We start from the raw sequence: 25273 nt of genomic DNA, 5'->3' as shown, positions 1-25273 counted from the left end.
TGCTGTTCTAAGATCAAATGGGAGCCGTTTGGAGCCATAAAAACAGAAAGCAGCCTCCCCGGTTTTCTCATGGTAAGGGTTTCCGGTTAAATCTGACAACAACCGGGACACCGTAGAATCACAACATCAGCTCATCTGCTGTGGCCAAGATGGCGCGTAATCCAGTGGAGTTGGAGGTTGCTCTGGACTCGGATCCGGCCGGGGATCATGAGGATAGCGAGGTTTTGAGACGATGCCGAGGAAGACCCAGACTCACGGACTCAGACCGGGCTCAGAGGCGCCTGGAGTCCCGGAAGAAGTACGATATCCGGCGGGTTTACCTGGGAGAGTCGCACAAGCTGTGGAGCGAAGTGAGGAGGAGAACCAGCCTGAGTGATGCTGGGCTGGCAGAGTATCTGATCCTGCTCAACAACACTTATGGAGAGAAGTACCAGCAGGAGTACTGCGGGTGAGCAGAGACGCTGTTTAAATATGCTAATGTTATTTAACCACACCATGCATGCCTTCATTCATAAAAAGGTTAGTAGAGGATTGTGAGAATTTGGTCAAATATCTGGATCAAACTACCAGACACCTGCAGGTCCGCTGCAACTCTCACTACTTTTAAATCCAGGCTGAAGACTTTTCATTTTGCCGCTGCTTTTAATTGAACTATTCACACATGCACTGTAACTTTTATTCATGTCCCTGTATTATTCATGTTTTATTATCTTTGCTTTTTAATGTTTCTAATGTGTTTTATGCTCTTGATATCTTTCATTTTTGTAAAGCACTTTGAATTGCCTTGTGTTGAAAAGTGCTACATAAATAAACTTGCCTTGCCTTCATTAATATGGTCTGCTGTAATATTAGTGACTTTTCCTTATTTTCTGTCAGCCTAATATTGTTTGCGTTTTTGTTTATTCTTCAACTTCATAATGTGTTATCCTGCTTGACCCAACCAGATCATGCAAGTCTTTTTTCTATAGATCAAATCAAAGTCATTATTGTTTGCCATTATGGTTGTGTATCAACTTTATAAGGAAGAACTCTAACTCTGCTTAATCCGACCAGTCACTGTCCATCTCATTGCATTACAGGAAGAAGATTGCTCCAGAAGTCTCAATAAAACAGAAAAAAGGTAAGTTGACAGATGGTGATATTTTGAATCCGTTTCAAATTACGTTTCATGCAAGTTATTATTTTTTTTTGTATAACTTTTGATTTATTCCACAAATATATAACATACATGGAGATGTACATACAAATCACACCCGCCTCAGTTTACAATCCACTCAAATCTACACGTTATTGCTCACATACCCATACCCAGTGCCGATTCTAGAGTCTGTGGGGGCCCTAGGCAAACATTCACTGACCTCTCCCTGGGTAGTCGGTACAGACAGGTATGCTTACAAATCCGAAACAGGCGCTAGTTACAAATTAAATATAAAAGAAAATAATGCAAGTTATTTTTAATGCAAACAAATATGTGGGAAAAAATAATAATATTAACAATGATCACTTGTTGTTGTTTCCCAGGCAGGAAGGACCGGGTGTGCAGCCTCCAGAGCCTGGTCAGCTGGTACCAGGATCACTGCCGCTCCTGCCCTCACGAGCCCCAGCTCAGAGCCCTGGAGCCTCAGATCAACTTCTCCACCGCCGCTATCTGGCAGTGCGACTCCAACCACTCCTTTGTGCAATACCTGTTCTCCCCACCGAGGGAGGCCAGTGACTCTGAGCCTGAGGAGGAGGGAGTGATGGAAGAGGAGGAAGAGAGGGCGAAAAAAACAGACGACGTGGTGGCTAAAGAAGCTGTGAGCAGGAAGACAAGAAAAGACGCTCGCAAACAGTTTAAAGGTGAAGCATGTTCAGTCGATAACGATTCAAATCCAATATAGCATGTTTTGGGTAATTCAATATGAAATAAGACGTTTTTTACATTACATCACATGATACTTGTTAGGCGCCACACGCCTCCTATGTTTTTACAAGGATCGTTGGTGCATAACATTTATATATTAAAAAAAAAAAAGGGAAATAAAATATGAAAGCAAGTGATACAGAAATAATAAAATAGAAACATTTTGAAAAACATTCTATAAAATATCTGAATCAACCAACCGTTAAGTAGATTTTCATGACTGGGATGGGTTATATTTTGTGATAACTTAAATAACTTAAGCGTAAAAAGTACAATATTTGAGTATAAGGAAACGAAGTAAGAAAAATAATCAGGTAAAGTACAAGTAGCTCAAAATCGTCAACCAGGAAATGAGTTAGCATTTGAGCACTTTTGGTTCCCTCAAAGTCAATGGTATTTTGAACCTGAGGAATCTCACTGGCTTCTCCTCAAGGGAGCCCGTGCCGTCATCACTGTACTACTCTATTATTTTGTTAAACCTTTTCTTAATATCGTGAGAATTTATATTTTCATCAATACTTTAGCAGACTGTTAAACACCTGAACTTTTGAAAGAATATCCATAACATCTGTTTGCAGCTTATATACATCAATAGGGGGGGGCGATATTGAAAAATATATTATCACGATATTTTTCAAGCAGTATCACGATAGACGATATATATCACGATATTTTTTCATGTCGGTTATTATGGTTATTTTTCAAGTTACTCAACAGTACAAGCACCTACAAGGTAACAGAAACTCAAACAAAAAGGAGTAACTGACCAAAATAGCATTTCAAGCTGGTTTTATTTCTGAAATGAAACCCTGAATGAACAATTCAACATTTTGATATGGCTTCAAGGCACAGTTTCTCAGGATAAACATGAACTTTCTGAGGTAGCACGAGCAGTGAACATCAATAAACATGAAAAGGAGGGTAAAACATAACTAAGTAAAACATAAAACATCAATGAGGAAAAGTCAGTGCCAAACAATTAAAATGTAAACTTTAGACTTGAAGTGCAATAAAAGACTTTAGCATAACGGAAGGGAAACGTTTATTTTTTTATAGTTTTTTTATCACGATAGATACGATATCTCTGAAAAAGCATATCGTGGAGACCTAATATCGTCACGGCGATATATATCGTCATATCGCCCACCCCTACATCAATATTCCAATTACTTGTATATAGACTATTCCTACTATATTCTATTTTATTTACTTGCACTATTATCTGTGTTATTGTGTTGCTCTGTTGGAGGAGCCTGTGACCTAAGATTTGCATTGTCACAACTACACTGTAGCTATGCCCACATGGCAATAACAGCCTTGGACCTTGGAGCAGCCGGGAAATGCTGAACACGTTTTATTATGCATCTGTTTTTCTGTAGATGTGAGAGAAAATGTTTCTGAAGGACAACAGACACCCATGAGCCCGATAGAAGAGGCCGCCTCTGTAGACCAGCAGCCCAGAGAAGAGGCCTGCCGTGGGGATGTTCCACTAACAGGACAGCCTGTGTGGGAGATGGAGCAACATCCAGGCTCCCCTGCCGAAGAGTTCCCATCGGACGAGGAGGCCGAGGATCTGAGGCAAGACGGAGAAGAAGAAGAGATTAGGACGGTGCCTCACGGATACGAGTGTGTAGAAGTGACGCAGTCTTTAATGGATAAACTGGAAAAGACGAGAGAAGACTCGTTGCTGTCTCCGAGCGGTTCAGTTGGATCGGAGCTTTCTGTCCCGTCGAACATCCCGGAGCAGAGCGAGATGTTCGACCCTCACTCCCTGCAGACGGTGGTGAGCAGCTGTGAGATCCCCGACCAGACGGACACTTTGGGAGGACCGCAGGTTGGTGAACGAGAACTGTGAAGAAATGTTTAAAGAGCTCTATTATGCCCTTTCCTGTAGTTTCTTATATCGGTTATTGTGCATGGAATAGTTTGCAAAGGCTTTAATTCCCTGTGTTCCCTTGCCTGATACGCCTCCTTTGGACTCTTCCATAACATACTGACATCACTATATAACACTCGCTCTGCTATTGGCTAGCGCTCCAACACATTGTACGTGATAGGCTGAGGGGCGGGACATCTCTAAGTGGTTGACCAATCACAACAGAGCCGGCCAGCTAACCAATCAGAGCAGACTGGGCTCTGGTTTCAGACGGAGGGTGAAAAGAGGTGCTGCAGCAGGAGAGGGCTCTTTAAAGTAGAGACACTACATACTGATATACACCTGAACATCAGCAGGAGGACTCTTTAAAGTAGAGACAATACATACTGATATACACCTGAACATCAGCAGGAGAGGGCTCTTTAAAGTAGAGACACTACATACTGATATACACCTGAACATCAGCAGGAGGACTCTTTAAAGTAGAGACACTACATACTGATATACACCTGAACATCAGCAGGAGAGGACTCTTTAAAGTAGAGACACTAGATACTGATATACACCTGAACATCAGCAGGAGAGGACTCTTTAAAGTAGAGACACTACATACTGATATACACCTGAACATCAGCAGGAGAGGACTCTTTAAAGTAGAGACACTACATACTGATATACACCTGATCATCAGCAGGAGAGGACTCTTTAAAGTAGAGACACTACACACTGATATACACCTGAACATCAGCAGGAGAGGACTCTTTAAAGTAGAGACACTACATACTGATATACACCTGAACATCAGCAGGAGAGGACTCTTTAAAGTAGAGACACTACATACTGATATACACCTGAACATCAGCAGGAGAGGACTCTTTAAAGTAGAGACACTACATACTGATATACACCTGAACATCAGCAGGAGAGGACTCTTTAAAGTAGAGACACTACATACTGATATACACCTGAACATCAGCAGGAGAGGACTCTTTAAAGTAGAGACACTACATACTGATATACACCTGAACATCAGCAGGAGAGGACTCTTTAAAGTAGAGACACTACAGACTGATATACACCTGAACATTGTTCTATATCTTTGTTTGTTCCCATCTCCAGTTAATCATCATCACCGGCCCCAGCTACGAGGCCCTGGCTTCAGAGGGCATACAGCTGAATATGGGCGGAGGAAGCGTGGAGGAGGTCACCTGCACCGTCATCGGGGGGGTCAGCTACAACCAGGTGTGCTCGTCTGACTCAAATCTCAGAGCAGAGGAGGAGGAAGAGGAGGAGGAAGAGGAGGAGGAGGAAGACTCCATGACAGGTGCGCTGCTTTCAGAACTAACACTGACACTTTAAAAATGTGAACGCAACGACTGAATCCAACTGCTCTTATCGGCAGATGTCGAAAGTAACTCGACTCGTATTCAAGGTTCTTCTTTCCCTCCGTTTAAACGCACTACCTTCGTGTGTGACTGTAGTTCAGCGAGTACCGAAAGGCCACCGCTTGCAGGGGGCCAAATAAGCACTGTTATACCTCATTCACACCAACGCAACTCCGGTTCAAGCTCCGTGCTAGAGCTTTTCAGGTTCAGAACCGGTTCTTCGGTTTAGCTCCGGCTCCAGCTCCAGCCTCCTCTGTACCTCTTCGGAAGACCAGATTCCCAGCAGGTAGCTGGTCTCTTCAGTGGACCACTGCTGCTTGTTACGTTTCTCCATCATTGTGTACAAACTGGATAAAACGCCGGCTTGTTGTTGTTGTTCAGGAGTTGATCTGTCTCTGCCCCCGCCTCGACGCAAGCGTGACGTATGCGGTGCTTTTGCTCTAGCCGGAGTATTTTTCGGTGCTTGAAACGAACCGGTGTGAACAGGAAAACCCGGTGCTTTTCAAGCTCCAGCTCCGAACCGGCCCTGAAACACCGTTGGTGTGAATGAGGTATCAGAGGAGCCTGTGCCCTACGTGTTTCACTGACATATCTACAATGTAGTTTATGTACGAATGACAATAAAAGCCTTGAATCTTGAGTCTGAAACATAGCTTTTTAAATGCAAATTCCTTGTTAAGTAAACCCAGTGCTCACTCCCCAACTCCTATATCTTTTATTTAAACTCCTGGCTCCCACTTCCTCCACAGTGTTGAATAGACAGGTGTTTTTGTTATACTCCATGCAAACATCTTATCATTGTAATCTAAGATTGATAAGACGTATACCAAGTATACAGAGCGTGCATGTGTCTGTATGACTGCGCAGTGTTGTGTGTGAGCTGCTGGGAATAAAAACAGTTTTGCATCTTTTTCTGCAACATTTTGTATTTCTGTGTACATCCTGTCAAGCTCTTCCTGCAGCAGCACATCCTCACTAACATCCTCTATGCATATTTACTATATGGAGTATTATAAAATGGGGTAGAAAACCATTAAAAGAGGGCTTTGATGCAGGTTATATTTTCATTATGCAAAGCTGCTCCACTGTCAAAGATAGTTAGGCCCCATTTACACGGGAACGCAAACGAGCCGAATTCGATATCAAAAAAGTCTTACACGGATACGGCTCAATAAACGTGTCCCTTCACACGAGACCGCTCGACCCGCTGGAGACGCTGTAGTACATATGCCCGGCCTGTACGTGGCGCTGTACCTCCGCCACAAAATACACCAAAAGCAGCGAAGAAGACCTGAGCATGGTTGCCATGGTTGCCCTTCTGTTTAGTCTCCTCGGTGGATTTAGCAACATGTAGTTCTCCATGTCCACTTGTTGCTGATGGGTGTGCTAGAGCAGCTGTAGATTTTGCACTAACATCTGTAGCATGGTCAGTAGCTACTGACCATGCTACAGCAGTGAGCAGCAGCGGTGGGGAGAGGCGGGGCTATGTCTTCATTGTTATCAGGAAATGATCGTATAGGACGTACACACGGAGCCGTTTGGCCCCCCAGAGCGTTCCGTCCGCAGATCTATCCACCTTGGGACTGGTTATGGTTTGCGGGGTCCGTTTCCGCGTTTCCGTTACGGCCTCGTGTGAACGGACGGGCTATACGAAAGAGAAAAGTAGCAGATACAACCCGTTTCGTTCCCGTGTAAACGGCACCTTAAATGCTTTATTTATAGCATGCTGTCATATTGTAATGTAACATGTTTACCCTGTAAACTCAAAAGGTAGATACAATTATAATACATATTGTGTCCTACATGTGTCCTATGAGGGAGATCCCGTTGTTTTACTGACAATTTCTAAGGGAAAATAATTGATTGGAAGAAAATATATATTTTTATTGCAAAAATTTGTTTCTAAATTATCGATTATTGCCAGACAAAAGAAAATGTTTTATCAGAAGTGGATTTATTTATGTTTTGCCTTTCGATTAATAAGTAAAAGATACATTATGAATGTAAAGAAGAAATCTAAACAAGTAATCTCAACTGTGAGTAAAACTAATGCAATAAAAACGTTTTAGAAAGGTCTGTTAAAAAGCAGTCGAAGGGTCTTATGGAACCAAAGGAAGGAATCCAAGCCAGTTCTGTTTGTATAATCGGTTTATAAAATGTCTCTGTGCAGGTTTGAGTAACAAACAGCTGCTGCAGCCCGCTGAGGACTCTCTGGATCTGAGCGGTGACCGAGCTCTGCAGCGGAGTCTGAGCAGGTCAGTGCTCCACATGCTTTACATGGTGAAACCAGCGCTAATTTGAATTTTAGAAGACAAGCAGAAAGGATAACAACTCAAAGTCAACTTTCAGTTTGTGTGTACAGACGGAGATCGAAAAACCGTTTCCCACAATCCCGAATACAAAAACAAATATATATAAAATATGTATTTTAATCTGTATATCCTATATATATATATATATATATATATATATATATACACAATCAACAGACACATTTATACTTATGCGCATATTAAGACGTAAATAAAAGCACAACAATCAATATATACAAAATAACAGTCACTTAAACTCCCCTGCACTTCAGTGTTTGCTGGTTTTGTGAATTAAGTCTGCAGTGTGTCTGTTCTCACAGCGTCAGGTCAAAGAGAAACAGGCGAGGCCCGGTCATCGAGGCGGACGGGATGCTGAAGATGTTCCACTGTCCGTACGAAGGCTGCAGTCAAGTCTACGTAGCTATCAGCAGCTTTCAGGTAACAATACAAATCACTGTGAAGGTACAGGAATTTTGGGTCAGGGATATTCAGACGCTGGGAGAAGTATTGAGCTTTAAGATTCCCTGTGAGCCCAGGGTTATGTACCTGGGCTTGATTCAGGATAGTATAATTGGAAAGGAGGACTCTTGATACTAGCGGGTAAAAAGGCCATCACACGGAACTGGTTAAAAAGTGACTGGGTCAATGGCTAGACATTGTTGAAGAAATATTTACTATGGAAAGACTGATGGTTGTTAACATGTGGCTGAATAGGACTACAGAAGTTGTCCAGTCCATATTACGTCATTACACCGAACACGTAAACACTCCTCTAAATTTCTGTGCCCTGTTCTGCTTGAAAGCAAGTCCCTGCCTCCTGCAGACTGTTCAAACAAAGGCTTCAACTTGTACCATCTAGAATCTGTATGTTTGAATATGGATCTTAAGTTGGCGTGACGTTGAAGCAGCGACCCTGCTGTAGTTCGTTTATAGCATAACGTTAGCATTTTGCTTCTGGCGATTAGATTTACGATTAGAAAATTATAAAAGTAGGATAGACATGTGGAGATTATCCGGCTGAACAAAAGGTGATCCGTCTCTTAAATGTGTTTCAACCACAGACCTTATTTCCAGATGTTTTCCTAAATCCTATGGAGAAATTGCATTGCTTTTTTGTCGAAGGAACCGGAAGGAGTTTACTTCCGGGTTTTAGGACGCGTCACTGTGGCACTCTATGTAGTTGTGTGTGTTATATATTTGTCGAATGAAAAATAAAGAGTTTAATTGAAAAAAATAAAATAATCACATTTCAATACATTTCAGTTGTTTGGGCTTTTTAACACTAGAACCACCAATCGGGTCAATTTTACCCAGAGCTGTTTTTTAATGTATGTAACTTTTTTTCAATAACATATTACAGTCTCCCAGTCCGTGACTTTTCCTGAAAGCGTGTTTTGTAGCACCCTATGTTGTTAAAAATTGTCAATATGAAGTCAGATTGAAGAAATCGCCCAAAAAATTGCCATTTATACCTATTTCCGCCAAGCGGGTCATATTGACCCCACCCCTTTTCGCGCTATTGATTTTGCGTGTAAACAAACATGACGTGTTGCTATAGCAACGCCTTTTGTCTACTGCGGTTCCTTATAGATTTAGAGATAGATAGATATATTGATAGCGACAGTCTGTAGTGAAGCAGCGCGCTCACTGGAGACTGCTGGCACTGCGCTCCGCTGTTTGCTTTTCACCCAACAACGACAACCGCCTCACGAAACGCTATGTTGTAGCGTTAATAAACGAAACAATTTAACAAAATTGCTTCTCAAAATACCAATACCACAGGATCATTTTTCTTTTTAAAGCAATACTTTTACCTTGAAAATCAATGCATTCTAATGCCGGGTCAATTTGACCCCGGTAGCGGTTTTAGGTATAAAAAATCTCTGGCGGTTCTAGTGTTAAAATAACCATCTATTTGGTCCACTTCCCTTTTTGTCTGTAGAATCACGTGAACCTAGTCCACAGGAAAGGGAGGACCAAGGTCTGTCCTCATCCAGGCTGCGGGAAAAAGTTTTACCTGTCGAATCACCTGCATCGACACATGATTATCCACTCAGGTACATTCACAGAGAAACCCTTGTCATGTAAGAAAATCAACTCCATAAACCGTTAACATGTAACTGAATGTTCCTACAGGAGTCAGAGATTTCATCTGCGAGACGTGCGGGAAATCGTTTAAGCGTAAGAATCACCTGGAGGTCCACAGGAGGACTCACACAGGAGAAACACCGCTACAGTAAGTCACTACAGCTGGACATTTGGACTGCGTTTTAGGGCCATTGTTGGTTAAAATCCAAAAGTAAGAACCAACGTAATAACTCAAAAAAAAGATTCAGAACTTCCAAAATAACTTTCGTAATTTAAACCAATAAAAAAAAAACTGAAAGCTGAAATGCAAAATAAATCAAACTAAGGAATATAAAATTACCGTACTTTCCGGACTATAAGCCGCGACTTTTTTCCCCATTTGTTTTGTGCAGCTAACGGCCACTAGGGAACCTCCTACATCTATGGATTTTACAGGTAAAATTAACCACCTTTAACGCTACGGGCTCTAGGACCGGTCCGCGCCCGCCACCTCTAAGCGGCGGGCTCCAGCAGGAAAAGCTGGAGGCCGGAAAAGAGTGAGACTGGTAGCTCGCCAAAGTGAAAGTGGAACCGAGAGACAGAACGAGAGCAAGACAGACGGACAATTTAGCTGCTGCGGCTCATATGCAGGTGCGCTTTATAGTCCGAAAAGTACGGTACTTTTCCTCAAATATCCACTTGAGACTGGCTCCAAAGTGAACCACTCCCCCTAACCCCCATAATCAAATGCCACATTTCAATGCAGAAGTAAAGAGTTACAGTCTGGTACAGAAACTGGTTTTGCTCTCGAAAGCTAATTTCCCTATTCGTGGCGGCTGTACCGGGAAATATATAACTCACTGGTTTAAATTACATGAAGGCTTAAAGTCATGCATGGTTCAGAGCGTGGCTGCTTGCAAACAAGAGAAATAATTATGTTATTAATTTTAAACTCAAAATCTAAATCAAAAATCTTAAAATCAAAATCTATCTAGACAGGAGTCACCATGCTATAAGAAAGGTTTTCGTTTATTGTAACTACTGGCTGCCTCTTTCCCCACTGGATTCAATAGACAGGTGGATATTTGTATACCATGCAAACATCCTATCATTTCAATCTAAGCTGTGACTCATTATACTGTACGTGTATGTATCATGTAATATATGTCTCGTCTTCTTACCGACAATGGCTCTATTTGCCTCTGAAGAAAACAGATCTTATTTTAATCCAGTTCTGCAGTGAGCAGGTTTGAATGAAAGACACGTTTGTGACACTACCAGGATCATCCAATCACTTTTCTTCTTTCTTACCTGTTCCTTCTTGTCTTCTCACCCACGTCATACGTTAGATGCGAAATCTGTGGGTACCAGTGTCGTCAGCGAGCGTCTCTGAACTGGCACATGAAGAAGCACACTTCAGAGGCTCACTACAACTTCACCTGCGAGTTCTGCGAGAAGAGGTTCGAGAAACTGGACAGTGTCAAATTTCACAAACTAAAGAGCCACCCGGACAAACTGGCAACGTGAAGTGTTCAGAAACCTGATGATGGGACTTAAAAATGTACAGAACGGCCGTCAAAAACCAAAGGCAGACTTTCAGGAAAGAGACTTTGCTTTGCCGTGTTCGTCTGGCCTCTCATGTTCAGGATAATATGAGTGTCCACTGTAAAACACACAACAAGTGGATAAAGTGGGCCTAACAGCTGTGCAGGACACAAGCTAATTCAGAGTAGGCCTATAGGGCCAAAACAGGGGTTCTGAACATGTTTCGTACATTAACAGCTCAATCATACTTTTAAAATCATTTTATAAACTATTACAAGACAAATATCAAGAGTACAAATGTAATAAATGGCTGATACAGAGTGTTTGAGGGCTCAGACATCAGCTTCCAACTTTAGCATGGTCGGCTAACTAGCTTACTACCTGAAATAGTAATCCATTGTTACTTCAAATAGCAGCTGTATCTACTATTATTGTAAGTTGTTGTTAAAAAAAAAAAGAGCCTGTTCACAGCTAGCACATCCACAGTGCAGTATTTCCCCACTGTGTGGGAGTCAGTCCAGGATGCTACTGTAGCTAGGCTAACGTTAGCTCCTTGACCCTGGTTCTTCTTGGAAGCTAACTTGTTATGCCTGAAAGAGTTTTGTTAACTAAATACATTGGCTACTTCTCATCCTAAAAGCCTTTTATTTCAATGGTCAAAGTAACATTTAAGAAATATTTTAATCATCATAAATCCAACCACTGTTTTGCTTGTTAGCTTAGCAGCTAACGCTTAATAATCAATGTTCAACAATAATTAAAATACTAGGACTTAAGAATAGAAAAATGCTGTTTCTTTATTTTCTATGTAATATTGCTAAATATTATACTTTAACTGGTTTCTTATTTTCATAACGAGTCAGTTTAAAACATGAAATAGTCGATTGAAGATGGTGTTTCTTTATCTAGCTTATGTAGCTAACGTTAGCCTGATTAGCTAGCTAGCTATATCTGATCAAATCTTTCAGTGACGGCAATAATTTCCGCCGGTTTAATTTGCTGTTGATGGCTAGAAGTGGGAATCATCCTTTCTTTTACCTCTGAACTAAATATAGGCCTACAGACCATTGTTTTGAAAAATGACAAAGAGTCTTGAGTTGGGATTTGGATACCATTTTATATTTATTAATAAAAAATTCGAAATATTTTTGAAAGTGCTCTGATTTGAAGATTAATACCTCCAAAAAAGATTATTGATAATATTTCAGTTGAATTGATTATTTGTTTTAATATTCTTGAAATTAAGGCTGTGAAATTAAATTATTGAGGTTTGAGTGTTGCACTACGCTACTCGTACTGACATGTGTAGGATCTTCCATTTTGGTCAAAAATGTTGTTTTGTGAGCTAAAGGCAAATACTTTGCCTTACATTGTCCCTCTCAATCTGTTTTCATTGTCCCATTGACAGTTCCTCAGGAAAACTCACCTCAGTCCTCTTTTGTCCTGCCTGTACTTTAGTTTCCAAAGCACTTTTTGTTAACTGATGAATCACTAAAATATGCCAATATGACCCATTCGTGACGTATTTCTTTGGAACACATTTCTTGGACACATGGTTAATAATATGCAGCGTGTTGTCGCCTCTTGCATTATGCTTTCAAGGGTGGGTGTTTGTGTGTGCCAAGTGCGGGTGTGCATAAATACTCAGAAAAGGCATGAAAATCACAAGTGACATGACTTTAGCATGGGGGAACAAGTTGCATGTAACGCCAGAAGAGAACAAACATGAGTCAGGACTAAGAAAGATATATTTATTAATATAAAAGGCATTTCAAATAGACATTTTAATATGTGAGGATGCATTTCTATTTATTAATTCCCCTTTCCCAAGCTATTCTTCTCAAAACTGTCATGTCTCCTTTTAAAAGCAGTGACTAATCGTCAGTATTCTTCTGCTGTAAATCAAATTAAAATGATTATGATGTTCAGATAAAGGAAAATGTCAGACTGCACAATGTTTGAAATGTGAGGCCAAAGTCTGAGGAGCACTCATGTAGAAAACCCCAGAGCTGGAGACACCTGACAGCCGAGGGGAGAAATTACATTTTCATTTCATTTAATCGTTTATTTTAACAGGGACAATGCACATTGATGAACACTTCAAAGGTCCCACGTCATGGCCATTTCTACTGATCATAAGTCCATTGTTGAGGTCGACTAGAATAGATTTACATGGTGCAATTTTCCAAAACCACATTGGTTTCTCAGCATCTCTGTATAGTATCCACTCTCTCCTGCCCCCCCCCCCCCCTCCCTGTGAGCCCAGTGTGCTCTGATTGGTCGGGACGTTGAGAGGCTCGCTGCTGCGAGGAGCGGACAGGTTTCCAGGTCGGCGATACAGCGACAACAAGCTAAACTCACCCTGAGCACACACACACTCACAGCCGAAGTAAAAACAATAAGTGTGGCTTGATATCGAGAAAGAGAAAGGTTTGTAACGCTGTGAGAACGGGTCTGTGGAGAGCGTTTCTCCGCCATCCCAACTCGTCTATCTCCAGCGTTCAGGGAGCTCCATGCAAGTCAATGGGACTCCCTGCTAGTTAGCCAAGGGGTCCTGGTGAGTGAGGGGATCCGTGGATTGGTCCATTTGGGCCAATCCGGTCATCTGTTGTTGATCTGGGTTTTCACACGTCACAGAACCAGGAAGCAAACAATGGAGAAAGAGAAATGTCCAACGAGGCGTTCTGGGGCAGCAGACAGGTCTTCTCTGTGTTAGAGCTTTACTCGCTACAGGGTGCACTTTGAGGGTTTGACTCGTTCACATGCAGAACAACCTTCATGACAACAAGGGGACGGGTCAGAACCGGAGAAGCATGACATGGGCCCTTTAAATTATTAAAATGTGCTTAATTGAGAAAAAAAATCACTGTTAATCCGAAAGCTAATTGTTTACTTTGATTACCTCTCTAGCCCCTCCCTCTCTCGTGAGCCCAGCCTTTAACTCCATGGTGATGTGTGTGTTATCACTCAGCTGCTTTAGTCACACCCACCTGCTCCCCCCCCCCCCTCCCTTTGTAGTACTTATAACCAGCCTTCCAACAAAAAGCAGAAAAAGTCACTCAGAGAGGCTGCTTCTTATCTAGCGGAGTCACAGGAAGTAGGGGACACGGAGAGGACACTGAGAGGACACTGTGGGTCATTCATACACTGAGGACAGTCGAATAATACACTCCTCAGTTTACTCCATCAACAGCCTCCATCACCAGAGTGAACGTCCTCCCAGTTCTCCTGTGAAAGGTAAGAGAAACTTAACTCAAGTTAAAGTTAACTGGTGAATTCTCCGTGTTGTTTTTCCAATTGCCGTACCGAACGTAGACAGAAATCCATCCAACAAAGCTCCTTTGTCTCCTGAGACCTGCCTGCAATTACTCTGCTCAATGGCGTCCTTTGAGATTTGCCTGTCTGTTCTGTTGTTGTTTTTGTATATAGTGAGTCAGAGACGAGAGGTTCTGTTGATCTAAGGCATCTCAAGCACCCGTTTCATGTCACCTGCAAACAAGAGCCTCCACTCCCGTGCTACCAGGTGTTGCAAGCTCACATCCTTTTCCCCAGAGCTTTGCATGTGACTCGAGCTTGTTAATGCATCACCAGTGTCAGAGTGCAATGGCTGACCACGAGGAAGTGAAGCTCAAAAGGTGACAGAGGAAGTTTTAGGGAGTCAAGGCAACCAGTGGTTAAATTTTGAAGGCATCCTAACCTTCGAATGTATGATTGACTTGATGACAACCTGTAACTTGACAAGCCACTTCCTTTTGCATCGCCTGGTTGTTTATTTACGAGAAGGGTTCGGAATAACTGTAAAAAGTGAAGTGCATATGTTATAAGTGAGAAGAGGCCTTTAGGGATACCGGTTGCTATCAACAACAGGGTTCTGCTCAGTCATTGTCATCGGGGATTAAAATGTCTCCGTGTTGTCCCCCCAAACAAAGGGCACTGTTTCACACCGACACCGATTTTTGAAATGTCTCGAGAACAGTAGGGCTTGTAAACGGGTGTGGTAGAAGGAGATAGGATGTGTGTGTTTATGGGGTCAGAGATATGTTGTATCTCTTCCCGACACACTTGTAAAACACACCAAAGAGCTGTTGTTTTGTGTGTGTCAACAGAAAAGAGCTGTTGTTTTGTGCCGCAAACGGTTTGGTTATAGCGCCATAAAGTCTGATGGGTGCAATGGATCACTAAGTTTTCTATGCAAATACTCACACTGGAGTCTTTGTTTATTTAACAAGAAATAGCATTTGTGTGCATTTTACATCCTATAGGCAGAGGTGGGATTAACTTTTACTCAAATACTGTACTTTAGTATAATTCTGAAGTACTTTATACTTCTACTACATTCAGAAGGGAAATAATGCAATTTTACTCCACTTCATTATTTTACAGCTGTAGCTACTTTTAATACAATGCATCTCGAAAAAATGCAATCAGTCAATCAGTTTCTCTACAACAGTAAATACTTGATGCAACATTATTATCTAAATGTCACATATATAAATACAATTATATATACACACATAAAGGCAGTTTTTCTGCACAATAATTACTTTTTATACTTTAATTATATTTTGCTGATATAAAGTAGAATTTTCAAATCAGGACTTTTACTTGAAGTGGAGTATTTTAAGACCATAGTATTTATAGTTGTCTTAAAGGTAGGGTAGGTAGGAATGGAGAAACCAGCTGGAGTGCTGCTGTGTCAGCACCTCGCAGATGATGAACGTGCAGCGGCACAGGTCACGCGCACCTGACATAATAACATGACTTACCGTTTAAATTGACCAAATAAATGCAGCACACAAACAATTTAACCACAATTACAATTTATTTTATTTCAACTATATTCTTCTTCTTAATATTATTATTATTACTACTATTATTGTTATTATATATGTAATATTTTTCACTTTTAAAATGAGGGTGCATAACGACTCAACTGAGGGGGCAATGCACCCTTATGCACCCCCGTAGAACCGGGCCTGACAGCTTCCACAGATTATATTTTTTTAAGTATTTATTGTCAAAGCTATTCATGCATTCATTGCTATTGGGATGTTCAGGGCATTCCATGGAATATAACAAGTGTTTCTGAAGTGAATTACCTACCCTACTCTTAGATGCATAAGTGGGTCTTTTTTGACCCGGTGAGGTGGTTTTCTTAGACTATCTTTGTAATTAAAAAATGTTATCATTTCCCACACCACGCCGCTCCTCCGCTCCCTCCACTGGCTTCCGGTAACTGCTAGAATTCACTTCAAGACACTGGTACTTGCGTACCATGCTGCGAATGGATCTGGCCCTTCCTACATCCAGGACATGGTTCAACTGTACACTCCAGTACGTGCACTACGCTCTGCATCAGCCAAACGACTCGCTGCACCCTCACTGCGAGGGGGACCCAAGTTCCCATCAGCAAAAACACGTGGGTTTGCTATCCTGGCTCCAAGATGGTGGAATGAGCTCCCATTGACATCAGGACAGCAGATAGCTTACACACCTTCCGGCGCAGACTGAAAACTCATCTCTTTCGACTCCACTTCGAGCGATAAAATGACTAACAAAGAACTGCTAACAAAGCACTTATATACTAATAAAGGACTGGCTTATCTAAAGCCAGTTGAGTAGCACTTGAAACGATTGGCTCTTTGAAACCTGATGTTCTTATATGATTCTGTTTTCTTCAAGGTTGTGTCTTCCTGGTCGAATGTACTTATTGTAAGTCGCTTTGGATAAAAGCGTCAGCTAAATGCAATGTAATGTAATATTCCAGCTATTCCTCAAAAAACACGTTTTGGATATCATGCCATTCACATTTTAAATTTACATTTGATACATTTTAAGAAATTGGAGTTTTTGTGTTACTACCCCACGCTTCCTTAAGTGGGTCAAAAATGCATGCATTTCCTATGGAATTTCGGGCTTTTTCAAAATGTAAAAGAAAATTAGAAATAGTGAAAGAATAAATATAAAATATTTCTAGTGTGAACCAAAATATAATACTAAATATTAAGTGATTTTTCTCAACGAAAATGACGAAAATGGCATAAAAATACGGGTCTTTTTTGTCACTCGGGCATCGAAGGGTTAAGTAAAGGGTCTGAGCACTTCCTCCAACACGTCTATATTTATATGGTTTTGTAGTTGTATACCAAAATGGTCTAAATTTAGACAAAGTAGGAAAAGCTAATCATTTCCACATACAGTATGTTGTAGTTTGCATATCACTGGCTTAATGAAAGGTCTTTTTGTATTTACTTCCTCAATTGTAACTTCTCTAACCCATTAACTCTAAACAAAGCCCTCACCCAAGTTCCCTGTGAGGTCACATGTGTACTTGAAATGTCCTTAAGAGTGGACGTGAAAGGTGTTTGAGTGTTTGACAAAGATAAGTTATTTAGCTTACAAAGGGCAGGTGACGCGTTGGGAAAGTGGCAGGTGTTTTCCCACTCCCCTCTCCAGGAAACCACACAATATGTCTGTTAATTCGTCACCTAATTGGCGGTGCATAATGACTTTTTGACACGCGGGACATCATGTCCGAAACTCACGGAGATGACTAACAGCAGCACACAATTGAGGTGATGGTGTGTTCAAAGTCTGGTTAAAATGGTATTACAATGACTGAATAATAAAACACTTTAAATTGTTGCATACAAATCAGGAGACTTGCCGTTTGACTGTTTTGAGTAAAATGCATTGATTTCTTTTCTCCTTGTAGGTAGAGAAATCAGCCGCTAAAATGGGATGCTTTGGATTCCTCAAAGCCATGATGGTGGTTTTCAATGGCATTATCTTCGTAAGTTTTTTAAATACTTCAAAAATATGATTTCCTTATCCAAAGTAAACACTGGCGCCATTTCATTTCACTTGCAGGTTCTTGGTCGCAGTGCAACAGATAGGAAAATATGCAAATAGAGAGAGAACATTGTATGTTTGTGATACTGTTACGACCCGCCTCCCTACTCAATAGTAGTGGCTCGTGAGGCAGTCCGCAACATAAAACAAAAGTACACAACACGTAGGCACTAAACGGTGATCATACATTTATTGCCACAATCATAAAACATACACTGGAGGACAGGTAAACAAACAAAAAGACGGAGGGGACTTGGGCCAACCACACCACGGGCCGTAGGATCCAGAGCCTTCCTCCGCTACCCAAAATCCAACAGAACTTAACGGGAGAAATAAAGCCGCGAAAACCTAACTCTAACACGTCCTCCAGGAAACACAACAAAAAGCAAAGGAGCTCTGACACAGCAGAGACATCCGGAGTAGTGATCGGCCTCCTCCTTCTCCTTCAGTCTCCTCTTTTATGCTCGGCTGAGTGACAACTGGGAACACCTGAGGAAGGCGGAGCCATGTGTTCCTGCACAGCAGAGAGAACAAAGAGGACAACAAAAGGGGGGGGGAGTACGTAACAGATACAAATTGAATCAATGGGGCATTTCACCACCTGATTTGGTTTGTAGTATGAACATGATTTGAAACGTCCTCTGTCTGGTGCACCTGTCCAAATGTTATTCACTTTTTACTGCAAAATACTTCCGTAGAAGAACATTTTAAACAATTCAGTAGAGTGGTGCAGGAAGTGATCCTAAAACAGGAAATTAGTTATTTCCCTTATCTCGAGGGTTAATAACTTAATGTGGAAAGTATCTTTTGGTTAGATGCCTGAAATAAGGTCTGTGGTTAACATATCAGATATGTCAGTAAATACCCCACTGGTGAATATCTGAAGCTTTTACGTGTCATACAAATTGAGGTTGCTAACAAGTGGCTAATTACTGAACGTCAACACACCAAACATTAGCCACCTTTAGCTTAGCGGTCGTCATGTGTGAGCGTACCTTCTTTACAGCCTAATGCAGGGGTCTGCTACCTTTTTGAGAGCCATTTCCCCCTTTCCACCATTGTTTTTGTCTGGAGCCGCAAAACATATTTAATAGCTTATAAAGTTGTATATACTGTTATATCATAGACACAAACTATAGTTTTTTGCCATTTATTATTTATTACATTATAGAAAACTGTTTGCCTCAATTGACCATTTACCTTAATAAGAAACAAATAACTCTTATAAGGAGAATAAAGAAAATACACAGGCCTACTTTTAAATAAATCAACACAGCACTTGGGGAGTCCTCTGCACATTTGAAGAAAATGAATATAATTAAAATGGGCCCACTTATAAATAAATAAAACCTATAGCTGCGCCCTAAAAAGAGTCAGCTGTCTTCCTCTTCCGTGTTGTTCCTCGATACGTAAAGGCTGCAGCACCGTTGACAACTTCTCTCCACATATCAAACATACCGGTTAGCCAGCATCGTTTGCTGTGAAAGCAGATAACTCTCTCCGCGCAGAATTAAACCCTCTGTGTTCCTCCGGTACTTTTCTTTTCTTGATGTATCCATAGTTCGCTCATCGAGCCGGGGTCAGGTTATTCGCCTGAAAGTAAAGGCGCTGTCGCATATTTTAGTTGACCTAATTAAAACCGTTTAGTTTTTTAGTTATGTCACAGTATCGCCTCAAAATACAAGATACGAATCATTTTCAACCGTGCAACAAAATATTTTTATTTTATTTCCTTCTTATTTGTGTCTAAGCTCAAGGGAGCCAGAGCGGAGGACTTAAAGAGCCTCGAGAGCCGCGGGTTGTCGACCCCTGGCCCAATGTTAGCTTTTTACTTGGAGATTGCACTTTTGCTTTAAAATCCATAAAGTGGTGATGTGGAGATTATCCTGCTGAACCAAACATGTAAGTATCATAAACATGTGTTTGCCACAGATCTTATGTTCTGCAATATTCCAAAATGGAAAAATCCCATTGCTTCTTGTCAAGGCGTTGCAATGCTAACATCTGAGTCTTCCTACAAAAATACATCTTCCTTCACTGCTCTTTTCACTTGCACTACATTCTTGGACTTGAGAGAGACTCGTAAAAAGAAAAATGGTAGGAGACTTGGCCTCGTCGCTGATACGGGTCAAAGTCCAGGATGTGCTTTGTTAATGTCAACATCTGAGCAGTTCTTCAAATCTCTCTTTTACAGAACATTTGAAATACTTTGAATCCCCATTTCTCTGCTCCTGTCTCTTCCTATCCCTTACGAACTCCCTTAGTTGGCGGGTGCTGCCATCCTGGGCGTTGGGATCTGGGTGAAGGTGGACAGCGGCTCCATCCTCGGCTTTCTGGGTCAGATAGAAAATGCACCTGCAGAGCTCAGTCAGTTGCTGAATGTGGGCTACCTGCTGATAGCAATAGGAGCGCTGCTGCTCGTCATCGGCTTCCTGGGCTGCTGTGGAGCCGTCAAAGAGAGCAAGTGCATGCTTCTGCTGGTAGGTTGATATGCTGTTTAAAGATGTTTAGAGAAATATATTGACATTTTGGGAATAAACACTTTTTTGCTGAGCTTGATGAGCTGATTGAAACCTCTTTCATATATGAGATAGTGTAAATAGAGCTAGTGTTAGCATTCAGTGAGCTATAAAGACACTTCAGAATTTGTTCAGATTAAATTAATTATAGGTTTTGTGTTAGTTAAGGAAATTCAAAGGTGCTGGTAGGCTGAATGTTTTCCTTTTCAGACAGAACAAGGCTAGCTGTTTTCCTCTTGTTCAAGTCTCTGTGCTATGCTAAGCTAACTAGCTGCCGTTAGCATGTTCTCACTTCTGATAAGAAAGCGAATAAACATACTTTAAAATTCCTCGTAATAAGCATAATTCCTTTGTTACCATCGAAATGTGGGAGAAAAGAGAAAACACACTTAAAGTATAGATTAATGATGAATTTATACAATATTTCCCCACTTATCCCAACAAAATATGTAATATTCTGTTATTTTTCCTAGTTTTTCGTCATAGTCTTGGTGGTCTTCATCGCGGAGGTTGCGGGAGCGGTGGTGATCTTGGTATTCAGACCCTTGGTAAGTTAACGGAGGAACGTTTTCACTCATCAAACAACAAGATTGTCATAAAAAGTACTTCCTTCTGGTCCTTGGATGCAACACTATCTGTATGTCCAACAAACCCAGTCTCACGGCATTTCGTATTATAGTTTTTTTTGCTGTCCTCGAGGAAAAAGAAATCGCTCAGAGCCTCAGAATACCGAAACCTGTATTTTTTGTCATCTTCTTTTCCTTCTAATTTGTTATTATTTGGTGCAGGCACGAAACATACTACCAATAGAAATACATTGCTTCTAAAATCGTTCTGTGTCAGAATACTGAAATCTGTATTTCTTTCAAATCTGTTTTTCCTTCTAATTTGTTATTATTTATATTGCTTTTAAAATCGTTCTGTGTGACCCGAAAAAAATGGAGAAATCGTGTTGGTGAACACGAATCAATAGATTAATTTCGTGACTATAACACGAAATGCCGTGAGACTGTGTTGCTATGTCTGTAAGTGAAAGTCCTGAGTTCAATATTGTACTTAAGTAAATGTACAAAAGGATTATCATCAAAATGTACTTCAAGTACAAAAAGTTGGAGTACGTATTCCGCAAAATAAACCATTTCTGAATAATACAAAGTACTAGCATGAATATTATGAACTTGAAGCATCAAATGTAAAAGTACTCTCTCTTTTCAGAGTCATATATTATAAGATAATATTGTTTACATTTGTTTTGAATAACTAATACATTCAGAACATGTCATATCATTTTAATGTTGTAGTTTGTCAATGTGAAGACACTTGATAAGCATTAAAGTACCGTATCATGTGTTTTTATATGAAAAGTAACTAACTTAATTTGCCTCTGAAATTTAGTGGAGTCGAAGTATGAAGCACCAAAAGTACAGGTCTGTTAACAATAATACTTAAGTACAGTACTTGAGTAAATGTACTTGGTTACTTTACCCCACTCGATTTTAGGCAGACGAGTTGTTCACCAAGTTTGGCGAAGCTGCAGTTAAGAACATCCGTAAAGACTACGGGAAAGATTCTGACGTCACAGGACTGTGGAACTCTACCATGAACACGGTATGAGTAATTCTGCTGAACGAACTGTCTTTTCACGCCATGTCTCCGATGCTGTATGTAACGTATACTCTCTTTGTGCTCACATCAGTTGCAATGCTGTGGATTCTACAACTCGTCAGACTTCGTGAACTCTCCGTATTATGACAAGTATGGCCAGCTATTCCCACCACAGTGTTGTCCAGGCTTTGTTGGTCCGTGTAACCAAACGGTAGCAGACAGTGACACGGTATGTGCTCTCGGGCAGAGCTTCTCTAACTTTTTTTAGTCATGTACCCCCTTTGAAACATTTTCTCAGCCAAGTACCCCCTGACCGACCCCGAACATTTTTGATAAAAAAAGCCTATTTAAATGGGAATGGGGATATTTTATATAAAGTTGTGTTTTCTATTTAACTTATTGTACTAAGATTACTATTTTTGTAATCATGCATGGTATTTTTTTAATTAACCTTTTTTCTTTTTATCACACATACCCCCTGCAGTACCCCAACGTACCCCTAGGGGTCCGTGTACCCCCACTTGAGAATCACTGCTTAAGAAGAACAGGGGTGTCCAAACTATACGGCCCGTGGCCCATTTTGAAACGGCCCTCAGCTAATTCCAAAAGTATAATGAAATATGGGCCACAAATGAAACTTGTGCTTGTGATATGTCAGCTGATTGCTGATATTGTACTTCAAAAATGTATATGTAAAAATATATTAGGCAAGGCAAGTTTATTTATATAGCCCCTTTCAACACAAGGCAATTCAAAGTGCTCTACAAAAATGAAAGACATTAATAAAATGGCATTTAAAAACTGTTAATTTTTTCAAGATAATAAAGTAAACAGTTATTAGACAGTATTCATGTGTTAATAAGCCCACTTTTCAAATACATTTAGCAAATTAAAGTTGGAAACATTTTCAAACAAATCATATTTGAAAGCTTGAAATCTATCCTTCCTATTTCCTCTTTTTATAAGCAATCTGAAGCTTCTGTTTTAAGGAATGAGCTGCTAACGTGATAAATGAAACCCTATGGCGAGCTGGGGTGTAGGCTGTAAAGCATTTTCAAGTATCAAACATAATTTACATTTGATTGACTTTTCTAACTTATAACTTATGAGGCGATATACCTCTAGTGAGTGGCCCACCCCTTCGTATATTTGCCTGTATGTGGCCCTCAGTGAAAAAAGTGTGGACACCCCTGGTTTATAAGAACAACGAAAACATCCATGTGCATGATCCAAAACCGTTTTGTAATTTATAACGTTTTATCCCACCCTTTTTTTTACCTACACTATTAATTTTCCTCAGACGATCACGGGCTGCTTTCCAAAGATCAAGCAGCTGATTGACGAAAACACATCGGTTATTGTCGGAGTCGCCCTGGGAATCGCAGCTCTGGAGGTATGACCGGTTTTGCTTTAAGTTAGACTGAGATGCACAAGAGAGCCACACATTAGTCATATTCTTGTTAATTATACTTACTTGCATGTCTAGTATCTACGAGGGCGTATGAGGGCCATTGTAGGTAAAGAATAAAACTTCAAAAGAAGAAAGCCTTGGCTTTTCTTTGAGATGAAAGCGGCTCATTTACATAAGAAAACAACTTGAGTATTGTCTGTGGTTATATCATAAAGTCATACTTTTGCAAGAAATGTTTCAGAAATTCTTTGTCAAATTTTACAAGGAAACAAATATCGGGACAATTGAGTCTTTTTGTTGTTAATAAATCAAATCGCGAAAGGAAAGCTCCACACGTTTGTAGGGAGATGCGACAGAATGGAAATGTGCAGATGTGCATCTTTCCATTGTGCTGTAGTTCCTGATGAAACTTAAAATTCCCCCTAAACCAAATTAGCATTATGTTTTCTTTTGAAAAATAAGAATTCCAGCCGAGATGCTTTTGGCAATTCTGAGAGTGTGTTTCCCCACTGATTGCAAAGTTTAATTTGATTACATCATCCACTGCAGGCATTATATACATCAAGGTGATGTACTTTGCAAAGTGAGACAATGAAGTTCTTTGGAAAACAAACAAAACATTTGTTTTCCAATAATTGTTGTTCAGAGTTTTAAAAAAAAACATTTCTTGAAAATGTAGCCCCTCTCCTGCTCCAATATTATTAATATTTCAAACTTACAATGACCTTAATACGCCGTCTAATGATCAGATATTACAAACACATTTCTTATAGCTTATAGCTTGAAAAACAAGCTATACAACATAATTTATTCCACGTTTCCTTTCTTGTAACTTTTATGTGCGTGTTTAACTAATATATGTATTCTCCGCAGATATGTGCCATGGCTGTTGCTATGATCCTTTACTGCAGAATAAAATCCAGGGGGGACTAACTGCAAATGGAAAAGGATCGGTCTAATCACTGGAGCATTTCTACTTCCTTTATCCCCTCGAGGAATGAATGCTTTTATTTTGCTAAAAACGCCTCGTTATTAAAGATATCAGATATTGTGAAATCAGAACGACTGAATGACATAACAAATCTATTTTTACTACATTTAAATCTATCTAATAGATGCCGCACCTGAATGATCTATTTCCTAAGAACACTCAACTTTGTAAAAAAAATAAGAAGCTTCACATGCTGCCTACTTTATCAAAAATATTTTAAATATCATCAGTCGCTACTGTACCTGTGTCACATGGCCAGGTGATGAGGAATCACATGATACTGTGATAATGAAACAACGGCTGGCATGTAGGACACAGGAAACACTCTTGTAATGTTGTTGCCATGATGCAGCTTGTAAAATAGCAACAGGAGTTATGCATTATTTCTATGTATGTTGTGTGGTGATCCATTTTAAAATAAAGTACAAGGTATTTCTACGTCACGGTGAGTTTTGAGGTACTTCTGTTCTTGTGTAATTACATGTTCTGTCCACAACGTGTCAGACTCTGTCTATAATGGACTGCATTCTGCAAACAGTATACTGCTGCAAGGAAGAAAAGTGGACCAGATGTCTGTAGGGTTCATTTATTTTATTTTTGCACTTGAAAGTTTAAAGTTTTAAAGTGCAAACCTGCAATATATTCCACTACACAACTAGCTTTACACAGTATTTCCTATTTCTGGAGCACAGTTTCAGCAGTAGACGGCGCCATTTTCTACTGAATAAGCTTTTATAAAGCGTTTGTAACTAATGGTTAATGCGTCATTAATAAATAAATTATTGATCCATTATTAAATATCTAAAA

At 40.4% G+C, this 25273-nt stretch overlaps 2 protein-coding genes across 2 annotated transcripts; both read left to right on the top strand.

The window, feature by feature from the left end:
- Window positions 1-63: 63 nt before the first annotated feature.
- znf653 (zinc finger protein 653) lies at window positions 64-12235 on the top strand. Its single transcript, XM_034089853.2, has 10 exons — window positions 64-448; window positions 1080-1120; window positions 1522-1839; window positions 3283-3737; window positions 4899-5103; window positions 7335-7419; window positions 7797-7914; window positions 9419-9533; window positions 9613-9712; window positions 10893-12235. Exons 1-10 carry the CDS (start codon window positions 150-152, stop codon window positions 11068-11070), a joined length of 1914 nt encoding a protein of 637 aa, XP_033945744.1. The 5' UTR covers window positions 64-149; the 3' UTR covers window positions 11071-12235.
- Window positions 12236-14124: 1889 nt separating this feature from the next.
- On the top strand, window positions 14125-24909 carry tspan34b (tetraspanin 34b). The gene is made up of 8 exons (XM_034088379.2): window positions 14125-14325; window positions 17804-17881; window positions 20205-20420; window positions 20933-21007; window positions 21960-22067; window positions 22156-22293; window positions 23365-23457; window positions 24349-24909. The coding sequence occupies exons 2-8, from the start codon at window positions 17825-17827 to the stop codon at window positions 24406-24408; spliced, it is 747 nt and encodes a 248-aa protein (XP_033944270.2). The 5' UTR covers window positions 14125-14325; window positions 17804-17824; the 3' UTR covers window positions 24409-24909.
- Window positions 24910-25273: the final 364 nt, after the last annotated feature.

Source organism: Pseudochaenichthys georgianus, chromosome 8, assembly GCF_902827115.2.
Source record: "Pseudochaenichthys georgianus chromosome 8, fPseGeo1.2, whole genome shotgun sequence".
NCBI lineage: Eukaryota > Metazoa > Chordata > Actinopteri > Perciformes > Channichthyidae > Pseudochaenichthys > Pseudochaenichthys georgianus.
The sequence above is the reverse complement of the archived record's forward strand: the minus strand, read 5'-3'. Positions and strand labels throughout refer to the sequence as shown.